The sequence below is a fragment of the Crocodylus siamensis genome, chromosome 6 (assembly GCF_052110815.1).
Source record: "Crocodylus siamensis isolate JL-2025a chromosome 6, ASM5211081v1, whole genome shotgun sequence".
NCBI lineage: Eukaryota > Metazoa > Chordata > Crocodylia > Crocodylidae > Crocodylus > Crocodylus siamensis.
The window spans coordinates 53,818,138-53,834,404 of record NC_143400.1 but is presented as its reverse complement, the minus strand read 5'-3'; the positions used below and the strand labels follow the sequence as shown (position 1 = coordinate 53,834,404).

General features: G+C 40.7%; 1 protein-coding gene across 15 annotated transcripts in view; it reads left to right on the top strand.

Annotated features, from left to right (window-relative positions):
• The window catches only part of ARMC8 (armadillo repeat containing 8), a 110,266-nt gene extending 94,360 nt beyond the window's left edge, over positions 1 to 15,906 (top strand). For all 15 annotated transcript variants that reach the window (XM_090051300.1, XM_090051304.1, XM_090051299.1 and 12 more), the window contains 7 exons: positions 819 to 911; positions 2,197 to 2,346; positions 3,316 to 3,411; positions 5,626 to 5,721; positions 6,235 to 6,307; positions 9,743 to 9,836; positions 13,440 to 15,906. In XM_090051300.1, coding sequence (XP_089907426.1) covers positions 819 to 911; positions 2,197 to 2,346; positions 3,316 to 3,411; positions 5,626 to 5,721; positions 6,235 to 6,307; positions 9,743 to 9,836; positions 13,440 to 13,473 — 636 coding nt within the window. In that variant the 3' untranslated portion in view covers positions 13,474 to 15,906. The remainder of the gene's footprint in view (positions 1 to 818; positions 912 to 2,196; positions 2,347 to 3,315; positions 3,412 to 5,625; positions 5,722 to 6,234; positions 6,308 to 9,742; positions 9,837 to 13,439) is intronic.
• The last annotated feature ends 361 nt before the right edge of the window (positions 15,907 to 16,267 follow it).

Here is a 16,267-nt window from a genome sequence, read left to right as displayed (position 1 = left end):
GGAGCTTCACAGATACAAAATCAGCCACCCAGCTCCTCCAAGAAGCCCAGTTCTGCAGCAGCCTTTCTAAGGGCTGCTCCAGAGCTAGAGACCTGGGAACTCAGACTCCAGCTCCTCCCTGGTGTCTGTCAGAATTTTGCTGAAATGGACATGTTCCTATGGAACGTACATTAAGTCGGACAAACAGAAAAGTGTTTTTTGGTAAAACCAGTTCTAGCAGCTCAGTGAAACGAATACCCTTTTTCTATATCAAGAGACATGTTGAAATACTGCTATGGGAAAGGCATTTATTCTTTATTTGTTTATTTGCTTATTAGTGCACAAGATTAGGGTTTTCTTTTTAAATTGTGATTTAGTTTCCTGGTGCTCTTTTGCAAGACATTTTAAGTTAGCCTCATTAGCAAACAAAGTCAGTTGCTTATGAAGGTGGTTTTCTGTTAAAAGCAGATTAGCAGTCAAAGATAATGTTGTCTTGAGGGTGTTTGCTTCTACAAATTTCATTTCAGTTATGTCTGCAGTACTCCAGTAAACCGTATATTTAAATAATGATGTGGCTTAGAGCTGAGCTTTTCAAAGGAGTCTCGGGGAACTAGATTTCTAACTTCCATGGAAACATAATGGGGTATAGATACCTAATGCCTTCAGGCAACTTTCAAATTGTAGCCCAGAGAATTTAAGCACTTTATAAACCCATGTTGCCCACAGAAGGTAAACACGGACATTAACAGTACCATTTTTGGCACACAATTTATTTACAAGAAAGTCTACTAATTCCCGAGCAATATTTTAAAGTTCTGTTTTTCTTCTCTTCGTTACAGCCTATATTAGAATCGGGAGCTGTAGAACTTTTGTGTAGTTTAACTCAGAGTGAAAACCTTGCCTTGCGCGTGAATGGCATTTGGGCTTTAATGGTAAGTGTTCACATGATGAAATATAGTTTAAAAACTCTCTCTTCAAGGAAAGGAGATTCTCAGCTTTACATAAAATCATAGCAAAGTAAGGCAGGAAGGAACTTGAGGTCTCTTCTAGTCCAACCTCCTGTTCAAGGCAGGATCATCCCTGGTTAAACCATCCCATCGAGTATCTGTCCAACTCGGGGGGGGGGGGGGTGCTAAACCCCCAGCCTGCAGGTCAGATCTGGCCCCTGGTGCCATGTCATCCAACCTGTGGGGCCTGATCCTAGTGCATGGGGCTAGGCAGAGGTGGTGCAGGGGTCCTGGAGCCCAATTCCTGCACATACGACTGGGTAGAGGTGATGCTGGGCTCTCAGAGCCCAAGTCCTTTACTCAGGACTGGGTGGAGGCAGCATAGAGGCCCCTGGAGCACGCTTCTGATGTGTGATGTTTGATCTAGCCCAATGGGCCAGCCCTGTGCCTTTTATCTGGCCTGAGGGGCCAACAGGTAGAACACCCCTGGTGTCTAACCTATTCTTGATGATCATGATTTGCTCTTGTCATCATGAGTATTGGACTGGTTACTAAAAGCAGTGTCCCACCTGTGTGGTGGATATGCAAGAAAATACTCTTTGATCCCTGACAGTATTTTAAAAACCAGCTGTCAGAAATGCACTTGTTGACACGTTATATTTGCACATGTGCTCAACAGTATTTATTAGATTTATGTGCCACTCTGTCAAAGAAGGCTCAGGTTGGCTCACAAGAAAACCCACAAGATATAAAACAAAAACAGACTTCTCAAATGATATCTCAAAACCTTAAGACTGTACCCTACCCCAACCATAGCAGTGCCCATAACAAACTGTCATATAAGCTTGATAGTATGGTGACTTTCAACAACTAATAACTAAAGCCTAAAATTATGAAATTACATAAAATGGGTTTAATTAAGCAAGGATGCAAAGTATGAAAAGATCTTGACCCATCTGCCTGTCTACATCGGCCTATTAAGCATGATGGCTGACTGGTTCAAAGGTAAAACTAGAATGCAAACACATTGGGCAGACACATGGAAGGATATTTTAAGAGGAAAAATGGGATGATCCATGGACTTTGCTGAGGATGTGTGGGGAACGTCATTCATCCCCCAGAAATGCCATCAAACTGTAGTTGCGAAGTGCCCAGGGTTACTTTATCACAGATGACTACATTGCACATGGTAATCTTTCTGTAGACTGAATGAATACCAAACTTGAAACACAAATCAATTGATCCTTTCCTGCATTTTCACATCCTTCAGAATATGGCATTTCAGGCAGAACAGAAGATCAAGTCAGACATCTTACGAGGTTTGAGTACAGAACAGTTATTTCAGTTACTCTCCGATTCAGATGTAAATGTGCTAATGAAAACTTTGGGACTGCTCAGAAATCTTCTGTCTACTCGTCCAGTAAGTAAGATCACGGATACTCTGGAAATTGTATGGGTTTTTTTTGTTTTTTTTAAACCTGGCCCAGCAGTTTTAGGTTATACGTTGCAAATCCTCAGTGCTTATTATTCTTTCCAATGATTAAGTATGACTGACATGTCACTTTAGAAAGTAACTTGCTTCCCTTTTAAATTAATTGTTGAATATGTCTGTTTGAAAATAATGAAAGCTCCTTCACATGGTAATCCAGGAGTGAAACACAAATGCATGAATGTGGAGGTAAAGAGCAAATAATAGTGCAAATCTAGAAAAGAGAGAGACTTCTTCATATCCAGCTGGAGATGATTTTTAGGAGTTGTCTCCATGTACGTGTGCTCCAATATGGCTTTTGGGGGTGTTGGATAACATGATCAAGTCATCTCCTTGATAAACTAAGTTGGCTGAGCTTCTTAAGTCTGTCACGGAGGCAAGTTTTCCAGATCATAATTTGGTTTCTCTGTACTCTCATATCCTTTTGGAAAAGTGGACAGCAGAATTGCACATTCATTCTGTAAGTCTCACAAATTCCACATAGAGAGGAACTATCACCTGCCTGCTTCTGCTTGATATTTCCCTGTTTATATGTGTGGTGGCTGTTTAGCTGCAACATCAGAGTGTAAGCCCACCTTCTGCAGGATTTGTAAGCTCTTCAGTCTTAAGATGAAGCCCTACATGATACTAAGGAAGTCAGTGTCTGTATTCAGTGGGATTAAGCCCAAAGAGAGAGTTCCTTATTCAGTTCCCTGTGACAAATTATAGGCTAAAGGTGACAAACAAGAATATAACGAGTGTTTTCTGCCATGATAGATTCTTTTACTTTGCGCAAAGATAAGTGCTTCTAAAAATACTGATGCTTGTAATAATAATGTTTACACCAGGACTCTCCCTATTTTCATCTCTTTCATTCCTCTAGAAAAGTAATGCTAATTGTGTTAATAATTGCTTTGGCAGCACATAGACCATATAATGAGCACTCATGGAAAGCAGATCATGCAAGCAGTTACCCTCATTCTGGAAGGGGAGCACAATATAGAAGTCAAGGAACAGGTACCTTTCACTGTTTTCTGTATTGTTTTTAGTAAAATAAAAGTGTAAGGAATGGTTTAAGACCGTGCACAAACTTTGAATGGCCCCAGGGCAACAATACTATGCAAATCATGTGCTATGGGCAATCTCAGACCTTTCTTTCCATGCCAACCTCAGCTTTAAGCCTTTGTTTTCCTGTGGTGGAAAGCAGTATCTGTGGGTCTTGCAGGCATCATGTTGTCAGTAAGCCAGGGATTGAGGACCACATGTTTAAAATATCAGCACTCCTAACGGAATTATTACTGGGTTTATCGGTAACTGGCCTTGAATGATATTGATCACCATGGTGTTGGTCAACTTAAATTCTACGAGAATGACAGTTGAGTTATGCTAACTATCAGAATGTCCATTTCTCTTCACTGTTGGGAGTTTAGATTTAGTATGCCTTTAGGTATTGTAGGAATGTTGAACTTGAACTGAGTCCAAAACTGTTTTAAAGTCCAGTGGTGAATAGGATACAGAGATGGCAGAAATGAGAACTGTGTAAAGGGATCATCATTCCCTGCTGCATAAGGCTAGGAGTGGGGGCAGATGGCTATTGGGAAGAGAGATAACATTGTGCATAGGGAAATAACATCACACACGGGGAGTCTGTTGGGTTGTTATTTCTACTACAGCTCGAGATCAGTCAATGAGAGCAGTACCAAGAAATCTAGCAGCCTCTGCTGCTGTGTCGGTAGTTGGCATCAGTACAGAAGACCATTCTGTTACGAAAAGACTTTGTGATAAGGTCAAAAAGTCTGTTTCTAATGGGAGGCTGGAGAACAAGGGTCATTGGAGGGGAGAGGCAAAGGAAGAGCTAGCAGGAGAAGAGACATGTTAGGAAGGTGGGAAAGAGTACAAGGCTGTCTCATTTAGGGTTTGAATTGCATTGATTTTTAGCACTTTGATTGCTATGGAAGCATGTAGATGTAACTGTTGCATCATAAAAGCTGATGTGCATTCCTGAATAGCAAGTCCATTTTGCCTTTTAAAATGGCTAAAACTGGCATTTGTCCATAGCAGAAATGTCTGGTGGTGATGATGGGAGACAAGTGGCTAACTAAGTTAGCACTACATGAAAGGGTTAGTGAGGAGCACATGTGATATACATTTTAAGGGCTGGCTCCTCAGCCATGCTGGGCATACTCATCCTGTACACATTCTCCCGTGGAAAGTTCAGCACCTCAGCTTGTTGCCACACCACACTAACTTTAAAGTTGCCCCCTCCAGCATCCCATCCACCCTCACGCATCTCTGGCGTGATGGTGCCCTTCATTCAAGTCAGCTCAGGCTACCATGTGATCACTCTGCAGTCTGAATGTGAGCAGTGTCTGTCTGAGTGTTGCTAGTCCTCCCATGCTTTCCCACACTCACCCCTGCAGGGGCAGGCAGGTTTTCCCAGCATTCCCTAGGAAGGGGTTCATAAAGCAGTTCCTTGTACTGTGGTACTGAGAACTGCAGGCTGTGCTTCTAGAAGCTGTGGTGCTATATGAGTGAGCATGTGGACGCAGCAGCTCTAGTCTAGTTTTGCGGTGTGGCTGCTCTCATTTGAGCTAATCTAACTCAAGAGGAGTAATGCTGGGGTAGATCACTTGAGTTCACTTCAGTGAAAACATGATTAGATTGGGTGACTGTCACCTGGGCCATTTAAGATAGGTTAGATCAGAACACTAGATTGTGTACTGTGCAAAATAGCCCCTCTCCCCACACCTTCCAGACAAGGAGTGGAACCAGAGGCTATAGTTTCTAGTTTCAGATAGTGCAGAAAGAAAAACTAACTGGAGACTTTATTTTCCAGTGCTTTTATCCTTGATACAATGAGCACTACTTCTCTGCACAAGAAAATTCTCGCCCTACAGCTTGTTTAACATCTCTCTCAGCTATACAGTTAGTCCATTAAAAGATATCACCAAAAGCCTGCATATGCCTTAGACCATTGTGGCCACAACACTTCAGCCCTTCAAGGTTGAAATGAGTTTGTCTTGCTTTTTATTTTAAAATCACAATGACTTTAGAACAGCTTAGGCAAGCTGGTGGTATTGTGCCAGGAGAGCCCTTGGCCCTCTGTCTAAATTAGGTAGAAAATCTGGGTTCTGATTTAAAGAAACATTCACTGTACAATGATTGAATCTGTTGGGAAAGCTTTGATTCATAATTGTTGTTTGCCTACAGATTGCACTCTCTCTTTTGCAGACGTTATGTATCCTTGCCAACATAGCAGATGGAACAACAGCAAAAGAACTCATTATGACCAACGATGACATCTTGCAGAAAATAAAGTATTATATGGTATGTGAAATTTCTTTAAAGTGTTTGCCTTCTGTTCTTTGTAGTAATGGAGAATACAATATGCTGGCATGTTTTAAAGATATAAAATATTAGTTCTCAGTATCATACTTTTTATTGACGTGCAGAGAGAGCACCTGGGTTAGTTCAGTACAAAATTGTGGTAATGCTTACAAGCCAAATTCAGAGGAGGAGACTCCAAGAATTAACTTCCCCAAGCAATTTTACAGTTGTATTAAGGTCTAACAAATCCAAGTAATGTGATATGAAAGTCTTCAGAATCTTAGCTACACAGGAGCAGGGTATTTAATAGATGCTCCTCGTTCAGGTGGGGGTTCAATGAACACTGTATTTGGCAGCCCTTGGTTACAATGGTGTCTTTGGTTCAGATCACGGTCAAGGAAATGCCCATGATTTATTACCTTATTCATTAAAGGACGAAAGCCAAAAATGGAAAGCAGAAATGTTCTGTGAAATTAGGTTCTGAAACTCCAAAAATTCTGTCTTTATATTTAGAGTCATTCAAATGCTAAACTTCAGCTTGCTGCCATGTTTTGCATATCTAACCTCGTCTGGAATGAAGAAGAAGGTAAGAGAAACCATCATATTTACACACATTGTCTGGGGAAGAGCACCATTATCAAACACAAATGTTATGTAGTAGTCGAGATTGTGCTATATGCTGTAAAGATACAGAGTGAGGTGGAGTCCACACTTCAGAGAACTGATGGTCAACCACAGTGCCATGGCATCCGTTCAAAGTTGGTAACATGTTAGCACTGTTAGGTGTGAAAATACCTATACATAATTTACAAGATAAATCCATAGATTTGAAATGGGAATCCATAGCTCCAAAACTATTCTGACCTGTTGCCATCTTTGCAAGTTCTTTGCATCAGAATAATTTTCTGTAGTCAAAACATTAGTCCAGGCTTTTAAGAGTTGGCATTTTCTGAAGGGTGCCTTCAGTTTAAAAAGAATGAGAACAATTGATTTAGGTGTAAAATGGAACTAGTGAGTATGATGGAAAAGAAGAGAGAGCAAGGGCGTGCTAGAAAGAGGGAACATGGAGAGTGTGATCCCAGCTGATAGCCCTACCATTAGTGATTCCTGAAGGTGAGAGGTCTGTTTTCTAAATAAATACAGCTCTCACCAAATGAAGCATAATTCAGTCATCACTGGGTGCCTGGTTTTTGTATGTGTTATAGCACAAATGAGGAGGGGTTTTGATGAATCAGTGCCATCCATGGCCTTATTATATAAGGCAGGGTAGTCCAACAAGTTAACCTGTAGCCCCCAGACTCCCAGTACAGCCAGCTCTCCCTACTGCTCTGGCACCTACTGCAGTCCAGGCACTGCTCCCCTTGCTACTCCAGCAGCTGCTGACACTGGAGTCTCCCGATTCCCTATCCCTTTGGCTTCCACTGCCTCATCCCGTCCCTGGAGGAGGGGGCAACGGAGTGTGCAGCTGTGTGAGTCTTGGGGACGCAGGAACCCCCTGTGGCACAGCTTGGGGTGCTGGCATGGTACAGTGGGGTGGGGTACCCACAGTGCAGCGGAGAGGGTGCAGCATGGCATGTAGTGTGGTGTGTGGTCAGGGGGCCTAAAGCCTCCAGCTGCTCAGAAGTTGGACAGCCCTTGTTTAAGGTACTCCATGAATGAATAAGAGCTAGGTGAAAAGTTAGCATGAAGCCAGTTGTGGAAGAAGATGAAGTATAGTCGGAGGATGGGAATGTGGGGAGATGCTGGACTCAGTGGCAGTAAAATGCAGAGTTTGGTTTTGTCTGTGATTAAGTTGCCAACCTGGATTCAAGAAAGTGTTGGCAAAACCAGAAGATATGGAGGAATGGACCAATCGAAAACAAATCGGCAGAAAGAGATTTAGAATTTTTTGCTGTAAAGTGGGACAGCGAAACCACGTGATGAAGTAAAGTCCTCCTGAGCAGCACGCCTGAGAGGAGGCATCTGTATCATGAAAGGGCAAGGCCTTCCTCTGTAACAGGGGGGCTTGGCTCTCTATCTGCGACCTCTTGAACATATATTGACACTGTTTTATAGTAGCCAGATGCTGGCTGCTGTGGTTGTGCTGCTTTTTACCTGTGGCAGGTTAGGATGTTAGGTCTGTGTTGTGTTACGGGTAAGAGTAGTTTTAGGCAGAGTTTAGATTACGGTTTATATAGGATAATTTGGATAGGGATGATCTCCTGAGGCAGGCCTCAAGCAGGATGGGCTGGATGAGCTCTGGAGGTCCCTTCCAGCCCTACTTCTTGAGGACTGTGACTCTGAGACATCCTTCAACTGCAGCTTCCTTAGGGTGCCTTAATTCTAGCATTAACTTAGCTCTGGATCACAGAAGCATAGATAATTGGGACCTCAGGAGGTCATCTAGTCCAGCCCTCTGATCAAACAGGATCATCCCACCTCAGGCTTCGTCTGCCTTGTCTTAAAAATCTCTAAAGATGGAGATTTCACAATCTCTGGGTAACCTGTGCCAGTGTTTTACTACTCACCTGCTGAGAGAGTTTATCCTAATATCTAACTTAAACTTCCCTTGCTGTAACTTGAGCCCATTGTTCCTTGCTCTGTCATCTGCCACCACTGAGAACAGTCCAGCTCCATCCTCTTTGGACCCACCCTTCAGGTAGTTGAAGGCTGCTATTAAATCCCCTCTCAGTCTTCTCTTCTCTAGACTAAGCCCAGTTCCCATAGCCTCTTTTCATAAGTCATGTGCCCCAGCCCCCAAACCATTTTTTGTTACCTTCTGCTGGACTCTCCAATTTCTCCACCTCCTTTCTGTAGTGGTGGGCCCAAAACTGGACACAGTACTCCAAATGTGGTTTCATTAGTGCCCAATAGAGGGGAAGAATCATTTCCCTTGATCTGGTGTTAATGCTTCTACCAGTGCAGACCACTATGCTGTTAGCTTTCTTGGCAACAAAGGTACACTGCTGGCTCATATTCAGCTTATTGTCCGTTGTAACCCCCAGGTCCTTTTCTGCAGAGCTGCTGCTTAGCCAGTTCGCCCGCAGTCTGTACCAATGCTTCTTTCTTGAGGATTGCATTAATTAGAGTGTAGCCTGCTCCCTACCAGACATCCACTGACTACCTGAACTACCATCAGAACTTGCCTACCTGCAAGTTTGGGGTTGTCATCTTGGCATGGCTGCTCTCTATCTGTGACCAGAGGAGGGGGAGGATTCTTAATAAGGCTTGGAGATTTAGCCAGCAAGGGCTTACAAACAGTGCAGGGGTTTACAGGTTTGAACTGGAGGGAGTGTGGAGTCATCCAATACTGAGGAAGAGTTGTGGGAAAAGAGGATTGGGATGAGAGGAGGGTAAGTGGGAGGGAGCTGGAAGATGATGCAGCCCATGAAAATGCATGAAGGAATGAGGGATGGGGACAAATGCAAGAAATGTGGGAGGAAGACAGTATGCCTGTAGATGGGTGTAGGTAGCATACATGGGGAGAGAGGAGAGTAGCAAAGGGGTGGGTGAGCTTGACTCTGGTTGCAGTTTTCCTAGTACACTGTTCCCACCTATATCGAGAGCAGTTTCTGCAGCTTAATCTTTACTGTGTTACTTCCTCTTGGTGCTCTAGATCCCAGAGATGCCCTGTGAAACTCCTAGCATTCCCCCTGATTTCTTGTGTTAGCATGTGTTGTAGCACTTGCAGTCTATGATGCTGATTCTGGAACCATTTTCAGAGTAAACATAATGTTCGTCAAAAGCAGAGCTAGAAAGAAAGAAAACAAGACAAGCCTCTTTATGTTAAATCATCCAGGGTTTTTACCGGCTTAATTTTCTATCACTTATTGATACAAAAACGTTATAGAAGAGAAGCTGTTTGAAAAACTGCTTATAGATCAGTCAAAAGATGAGGAGACATTAGGGGCTTATTAACATAGTATTTTACTTCTACCCACAACCAGTCCCCCACCCCCAAAAAAATTAATGCCCTCCTCTTCTTTTATTTTCTATAAGTTACTTGTTTGGTGGCATTGCCAATAACAATTTCTTTTTGTAGGTTCACAGGAACGCCAAGATAAACTACGAGATATGGGAATAGTAGATATTCTACACAAATTAAGTCAGTCATCAGATCCAAATCTGTGTGACAAGTGAGTATACATGAGTCCCAAACGTAGAAGAAATCTAGGTGAATTCTTTGTTTAATTGTTTTAATCCTTTTGTGAAAGCATTTGGGTTATAGAAAATGAATGGGATGGCAATATCTCATACCCGAAGGCAGATTTTTGTGGATCTAACTTTACTATTATGTCATTGAATCCTACTGGATATAAATAGATTGCTATATCCATTCATTCATTTGAGAAAATGGGTCTTCTGATTCTTGCTGGTCATAAATTATATTTGGCAAGTCCTAAGTCAGGGACACATACTAAGATTCACCACTGTTCTCTTCCTCCCTCCCAGATGAAAATAAGCATTCATACCATCTTAGCACTGTTTAGTCCTCTGAAGTGTCTCCAGAATTCCGTGATTTTATTTTTTTAAATAACCATCAGTAACTTTTCAAGGAGCTCCACAGCTAATTGTACTGTATTATGAAAAAAAAAATGCATTATATTCAGCTGGTAGATTTGAAGGTGTACCTATTATCCCATCAGTAACTAGGGAGCAAGTTTAACATTTCTTCTTGCTCATCTACATCACTGATATAATTAAATCATCCAGTTTTTTCCAGAATAAAAATATTGGCTCAACTCTTCTGTTTCAGTATTCCCAACTGTACCATTTAGTTACAGACCTGTATTTCTGTCTTGGTCCCAGAGGCCAAGCAAGATGCCCTGGTTTTAGTTAATGTCTGACAGGATGTCACATGGTGATGTTGATATCATACAGCTCTTCAAAAAGCACGTCAGGTTTCCAATTTCTGTTTTTTATAACGGAAACTTCCAAATCCCATATTTCCTGGAGATGGAATTTACACAATGAATTTTAAAATGCGTGCTAATGTTTTATCAATACTCACAAAAGGCAATGAGATATCCCAAGGTAACTAACAAATGCAGGCAGAATAGTGGAAAACTGATAAAGGATTCGACTGATAAAGTATGGAAATATAATTAATGCCAAGTAATGCAGTGTTCTGGAAAATGGTGTAATCATTCTTTGAGATTAAAAGCTTAGCTTTTGAAGGGGATTTCACAGATTTTAATATACTTGAACTATTGCATAATATTTCAATTTAAAAATTAATAATATCCAATAAAAGTAAATTGCCCATTCTTTGAGTTAAGAATGGGCTAACTGACTGATCTCAAAAAATAATTGTCTATGGAAGGTTATCTAGGAATGGAGGTGTCTCTAGTGAGGTTCATTTGTAAGATCAGGACCAGACCTAACCAGTTCAGCATGCGAGTCACTTGGTAAGCTGGGTCCACTCTCCAGTGCAGGTCTCAATGCACTTAATATATGCAAATTAAACTTTTATATATTTAACAGCAAGGCTGTGTGAGCCTGTAGAAATTGTTGGATGCACAATGCAGACCGGCATACAAATGAGGAGTATCAGACCGGTGATTTCACCTCTGTTTGGCGTTTTGAGAGACAGATATTGGAATGCTTCATAGTTTTTGGGGGCCTACATTTTTACAAAAAGCATTGAAAGAATTGGAGTGGGTGCAGAGAAAGAAGCACCCAAACGATTCAAGGGAAATGCCTTACCATGCAAGATGCAGAGTTATCTTTAGTTTATCAAAAAGGTGACTGAGATTTGATTTATAATTGAAAAATACCTTCATGAGGGAAAATGCCCAGCGTCTGAATGCTTCTTAAAATAGCAGAAAATGCATAATAAGAACCAGTGGTTTGACAAAGCCAGACCTTACTGTCCCTTTATGTGGTGATTTGCTTAAAAAGGGTCAGAATATGGGGAAGAAGTAGTCTACAATGTCAAAACCTGAAGGTTCTGTAAAGGAGATGGACTAAATGAAATAAAATAAGGGTCTGTAAAAGAATGATAGGAAAACAGGCTGGGAAGAGACCTGCTAAAAGCAGAAATAGTTTCAATTTAAGCCATCCCATACGCAGGCTGATCTAATTGCCCTGAAAAACATCTAGTGACAGATTCCACAGCCTCTCCAGGGGATCTGGCCCAGTGTTTAAACACTTGCATTGTTAGAAAGTTCTTCCTCATATCCAGCTTTAAATCTCCCTTGTTTCAACTGTTACAACTTGTCCCATTTTCTATTAACAGTAAAATCACCATCCTTTTTCTTTAATCAATCCTTTCTATATTTAAAGGTTATTGAATCACTCTTAGTTTTCTCTGTTCTCAAGTAAATAACCCCAATTCTTCCAACCTTTCCTCATGCATCATGTGTTTTTGTGGTGTGTGTGGGGGGCGGGTTTTGTTGTTGGGTTTTTTTAAGATCTGTGATTCATTTTTGTTGGTTTTCTTCATGGGACTCTCTCTAATTGGTTCACATCTTTCTTAAAATGTCATGTTCAAAACTGAATATAACTCCAGTTGTGTTGACTCAAGTGACTTGCATGTGGCACTCCAGGTAATACAAGCCTGTGTGCTGCTGGCTCTCCCCCACCATTCAAATGCTATCCCATTGTGGACTTATATTCACTTTGTGATCTGTTGTAACCCCCAGGCACTTTTCTGAAGTACTGCAGTCTAGCCAGCCATTTTCCATTTGTATTTGTGCTTTTGATGGATCCTTCCTAAAAGCAATGCTTTGCACATGTCCTTTTTGCATTTCATTCTGTTTATTTCAGATTTGTTTTTTCATTTTGCCATGGAGATTTTGAATCTAAATCGCATCCTCTTAACTGCCTGCAATACGGTCCCACTTGGTATCATCCTCAGATTTAATAAATGCACACTCGGTTCCATCCAATCATTAATGGAGATACTGAAAAGCACCAGACTCAGGACAGACCCTGGGGAACACCATTTAATACTTCCTCCCAGTCTTACATTGTGCCTGTACCTTTTTCATCAACATTTCACTTGGATCCCCCTTTGCTGAGAGGTCTGTATTGATACCAGACCAGGTATTTCCCCACTAGCACACTTTCTGCCTCTGTGGTTCTCCCCCTCTTCCTCCAGATGGGAGAATCTTACATGTGCTTTCCCAGTGCTATTCTCTGAGCCTGTCCATAGAAGACATCATCTTCTCTTTCTCCCAGTGTGCAAGCTTGATAAAATAGAAACAGGTGGATTCTTTGCTTGTTACTTTGTTTGGCAATGCACATTATCTCCATTTAGCTGGCATTCTGCATAGAATCTTGTACAGGGTAAGCTCTTGCGCAGAAATGTAGAAGTCCATGCAAATTTTATGAGCCAACACTAAAGAACAAATCTGGAATAAATTTAAAATTTCAAAGCACAGGTGAGTAGAGGATAGTGAGATTTGTATTATGCAGTGTTCTAGGGGAAAAAGCGGGGGTGAATTATTATACAGAGATGAAGAAACACAAAAACATTGATGAAAACATAAAGGAACTGTCTAAGATTGGAAGGAAGAGGAATAAAGAACACAAGACTTGTATGGACATTGGTTTGGATTCAGGGAACACTGTTGCTGGAAGATAAATATCTGTCGTTCGGTATGCATATTGTGGGGGCTTGGATGCATCTTTAAATGTTAGTCTGCTGCTTGATTAGTTAGATTTATTAATAAAGTGAACAAGAAAGAAATATTAAAGTCCAAACCCAGTTACTAATAGAATATCTGTAATTTCAGGGCGAAGACAGCACTCCAGCAGTATCTTGCATGATCAAAGATGAAGTGAATCTTTGGACACCCCTCACATCTATTTAAGGAATAACAGGAAATAGCCTCACCTGATTCCTTATATTTGCACAAGTCACCTTGGGCTGCATTTTTCTCAGGTGCAGGGAGCTGCTTTGCAGAAACAATTTAGATGATCAGGTCTCCAGTGCACTTGAGAACTTTCTTGAGGTAGTTCCTTTACTCAGAGGACTATTGTGAGTTGGTTTTTTGTTTTTTTTTTGGTTTAGTTTGTTCATTTTTTTTTCTGAGCTACCTGGACTCTCAAATGGAACAATCAATCATTTTCCTTTGGGCCTACGATTTTCTGCTTTTGCTGCAGCCTGCGTGTGTGTGTGGGTGGGTGTGTGGTTGTGTGTGCGTCTGTGTGTGGGTGTGATACCTCAGAATTTTGTTTTCATTTCTTTGTGTGAAAATCTTTTTCTACAGATTTTCAAGGGTTAACCATTGTTTGCTGTATGAATACTTTAACAAATTATATACAGTTTGAATGAAATGTTATTTAAAAAAGACAAACTGTTGTATCCCATAAAGTTTATTTTGAATTTTGAACAGATGAATGTTTTTAAGTAAAATATATGCATTTCTGAACCTCAGCTTAACTAACATTATACTTCCTTTTTTTTAAAGAGGATAGTAGAGAGAAACAATAGCCCCAAGTAACAGGCAGCACGTTTTGTGCTATGAGAGAAATATGAGAGCTAGCATCTTACTGCCATATCTGGTCAGCTGGTACTGATGTCTTGTTCAGCTCTATAGAATGGGTCGGCAGGATTGCTTTGCATTTCCTTGCATTTTTAGGAGACAAGGTTGGACTTGCTCACATGTTGTAGGACTGTTGTATTGACCTTCTGCCAAAAAAACACAGATAGTTGCAGTATCAACACTTGGAGGAATCAGCCTATGGCTGTGAAATCCAAGGTCTCTTTCAGTTCATTTCTAAAGGATTGGCTTGTCTTAATGACAAGGAATACCAGGTGATTACCATGATCAAGACGGAGGAAAGAGGTAGCACATTGCAAGAACTGGATATTCAAGAGCCCAAGAGGAATCTGGCATGTTATGGTTAAGAGACTTGCTTTATCATAACATCCTGTACCTCCAGATAACATTACCAGGAAGTATATGATCAGTCACTGAAGCTATTTGGACATAGTAGGTTGGGGGAATGGAATCCTTATTAAAACTCTTTCTCGGTGATATTGCTACAGTAATGGCACTAGAGATAACCCTAGGAATTCCGATTCATACACAGGGATAATATATGCCAGGCTTTACTGCATTTAAAGGAGCAGATTATTAAAACCTGCTCTTCGTTTAAATTGCTGAAATAGTGCACGTAATTGTGAAGAAAAATTGTACCTGCAAATATTTGCACCCACACAATTATGGGCACAAAAAAATGGAAACCCTTTCAGGTCAGACTGTAAATCAGATCTAAAGCTTGATCCAGCTAAGATTTGGGAAGTCAAATGTATGCAGAAAGAAGTGAGTACGGCAAGAAGCAGTCCCTAACAGCAGCTAAGGGTTGTTGCTTTCTTCCTCAAATATGCCTTCCATCTACTTTTTAGTTTTCAGTTTAGGATACAATTTCAGTGGAGGAAGAAATCCCCAAGCACTGTCTACCTGCCACTAACAGGCAAAACTGAAGACTGTAACTCTAACTCTGTCTTCAAAAGGAACATAAATACACTCCATCAGAAGTTTGAGCATCGGATAAACTCCTGCAAGAGGTCAGGTCTGTAACTTCACTAATCAAATGATTCAGCCCTTTTATTTCTAGTCATTGATGGTCAAATTGTGATTGCCTTACTCATGTGAGTAGCCCCATTAGTTTTGAGGGAGCTATTTGTGTGAGAAAAGGTAACCATGCTTTGTCCTAGTGTTTGAATGTGTTATGTACTGGAGAACTGTTACCATTTGGATGCAAAAGCAAATGCAATTTTATATAAGTTTAATGTAAACTTTTTCCACTCTGAAAGTCAAATAAAAGTGAGCACCTGACACTTTTTTTTTTTTTCCAGTTCATGTATGGAAATCAGTGATTAGCCATTTCTTAATAGCATTTTTACAAGCTTGTTGGTAACAGACTTCCAGGTCTGTGCAGAGAGAAAAGTACAAATATGTGAGAGAACCTGATACTAAATATTTAGTACCTCTGAAATAGAGCCTTATTTAATAAACCATAGCTTTGGGAGCAGTCCATAAGAATTCTTCCGTGGCTAAGCATTGTAAATATAGAACTACATACTTGAGATCAGTTTTAAAAGGAGCCCGAGCCTGGCCTCTGAATTTGCACTCCTGATAATTTGTGCACAGACTTCTGGGTGCTCATGTTCTTGCCCCCTCCCCTTTTCTAAAAGCAATTTTGAATTCAAATGTACAATAATCTGGGTACATAAAAACAGGTGCAAGTTTAGTTGTGCATGTTTAACTTTTGTTTTGTTTCTTCCTCCTTTTTCTTTAAGTGGGGCCCTTGAAGGTACCAGAAAAATAAAAATAAAAAATAAATGCTCAGACAATCTGGATACTTCATGGAAAAAGGCAGCGTTTTCCAAATTTCAAGTTGATAGGCCAAATGGCCAGTGGAATAACATTTTTACACTCAGTTAAGCTTTGTGAATACTTTTGGATGTTGCTAGAGGTATGTACAAATAGAAAAAATAAATACTGTAAATAAAAAAGTACTTTACCAGAACACTTAGCCTTTACTGAACTGTCTGAAGAAACAAGTTTTGAAAATCCTGAGTCTTGATTATTTTCTGTTTTTCAGATGTGCA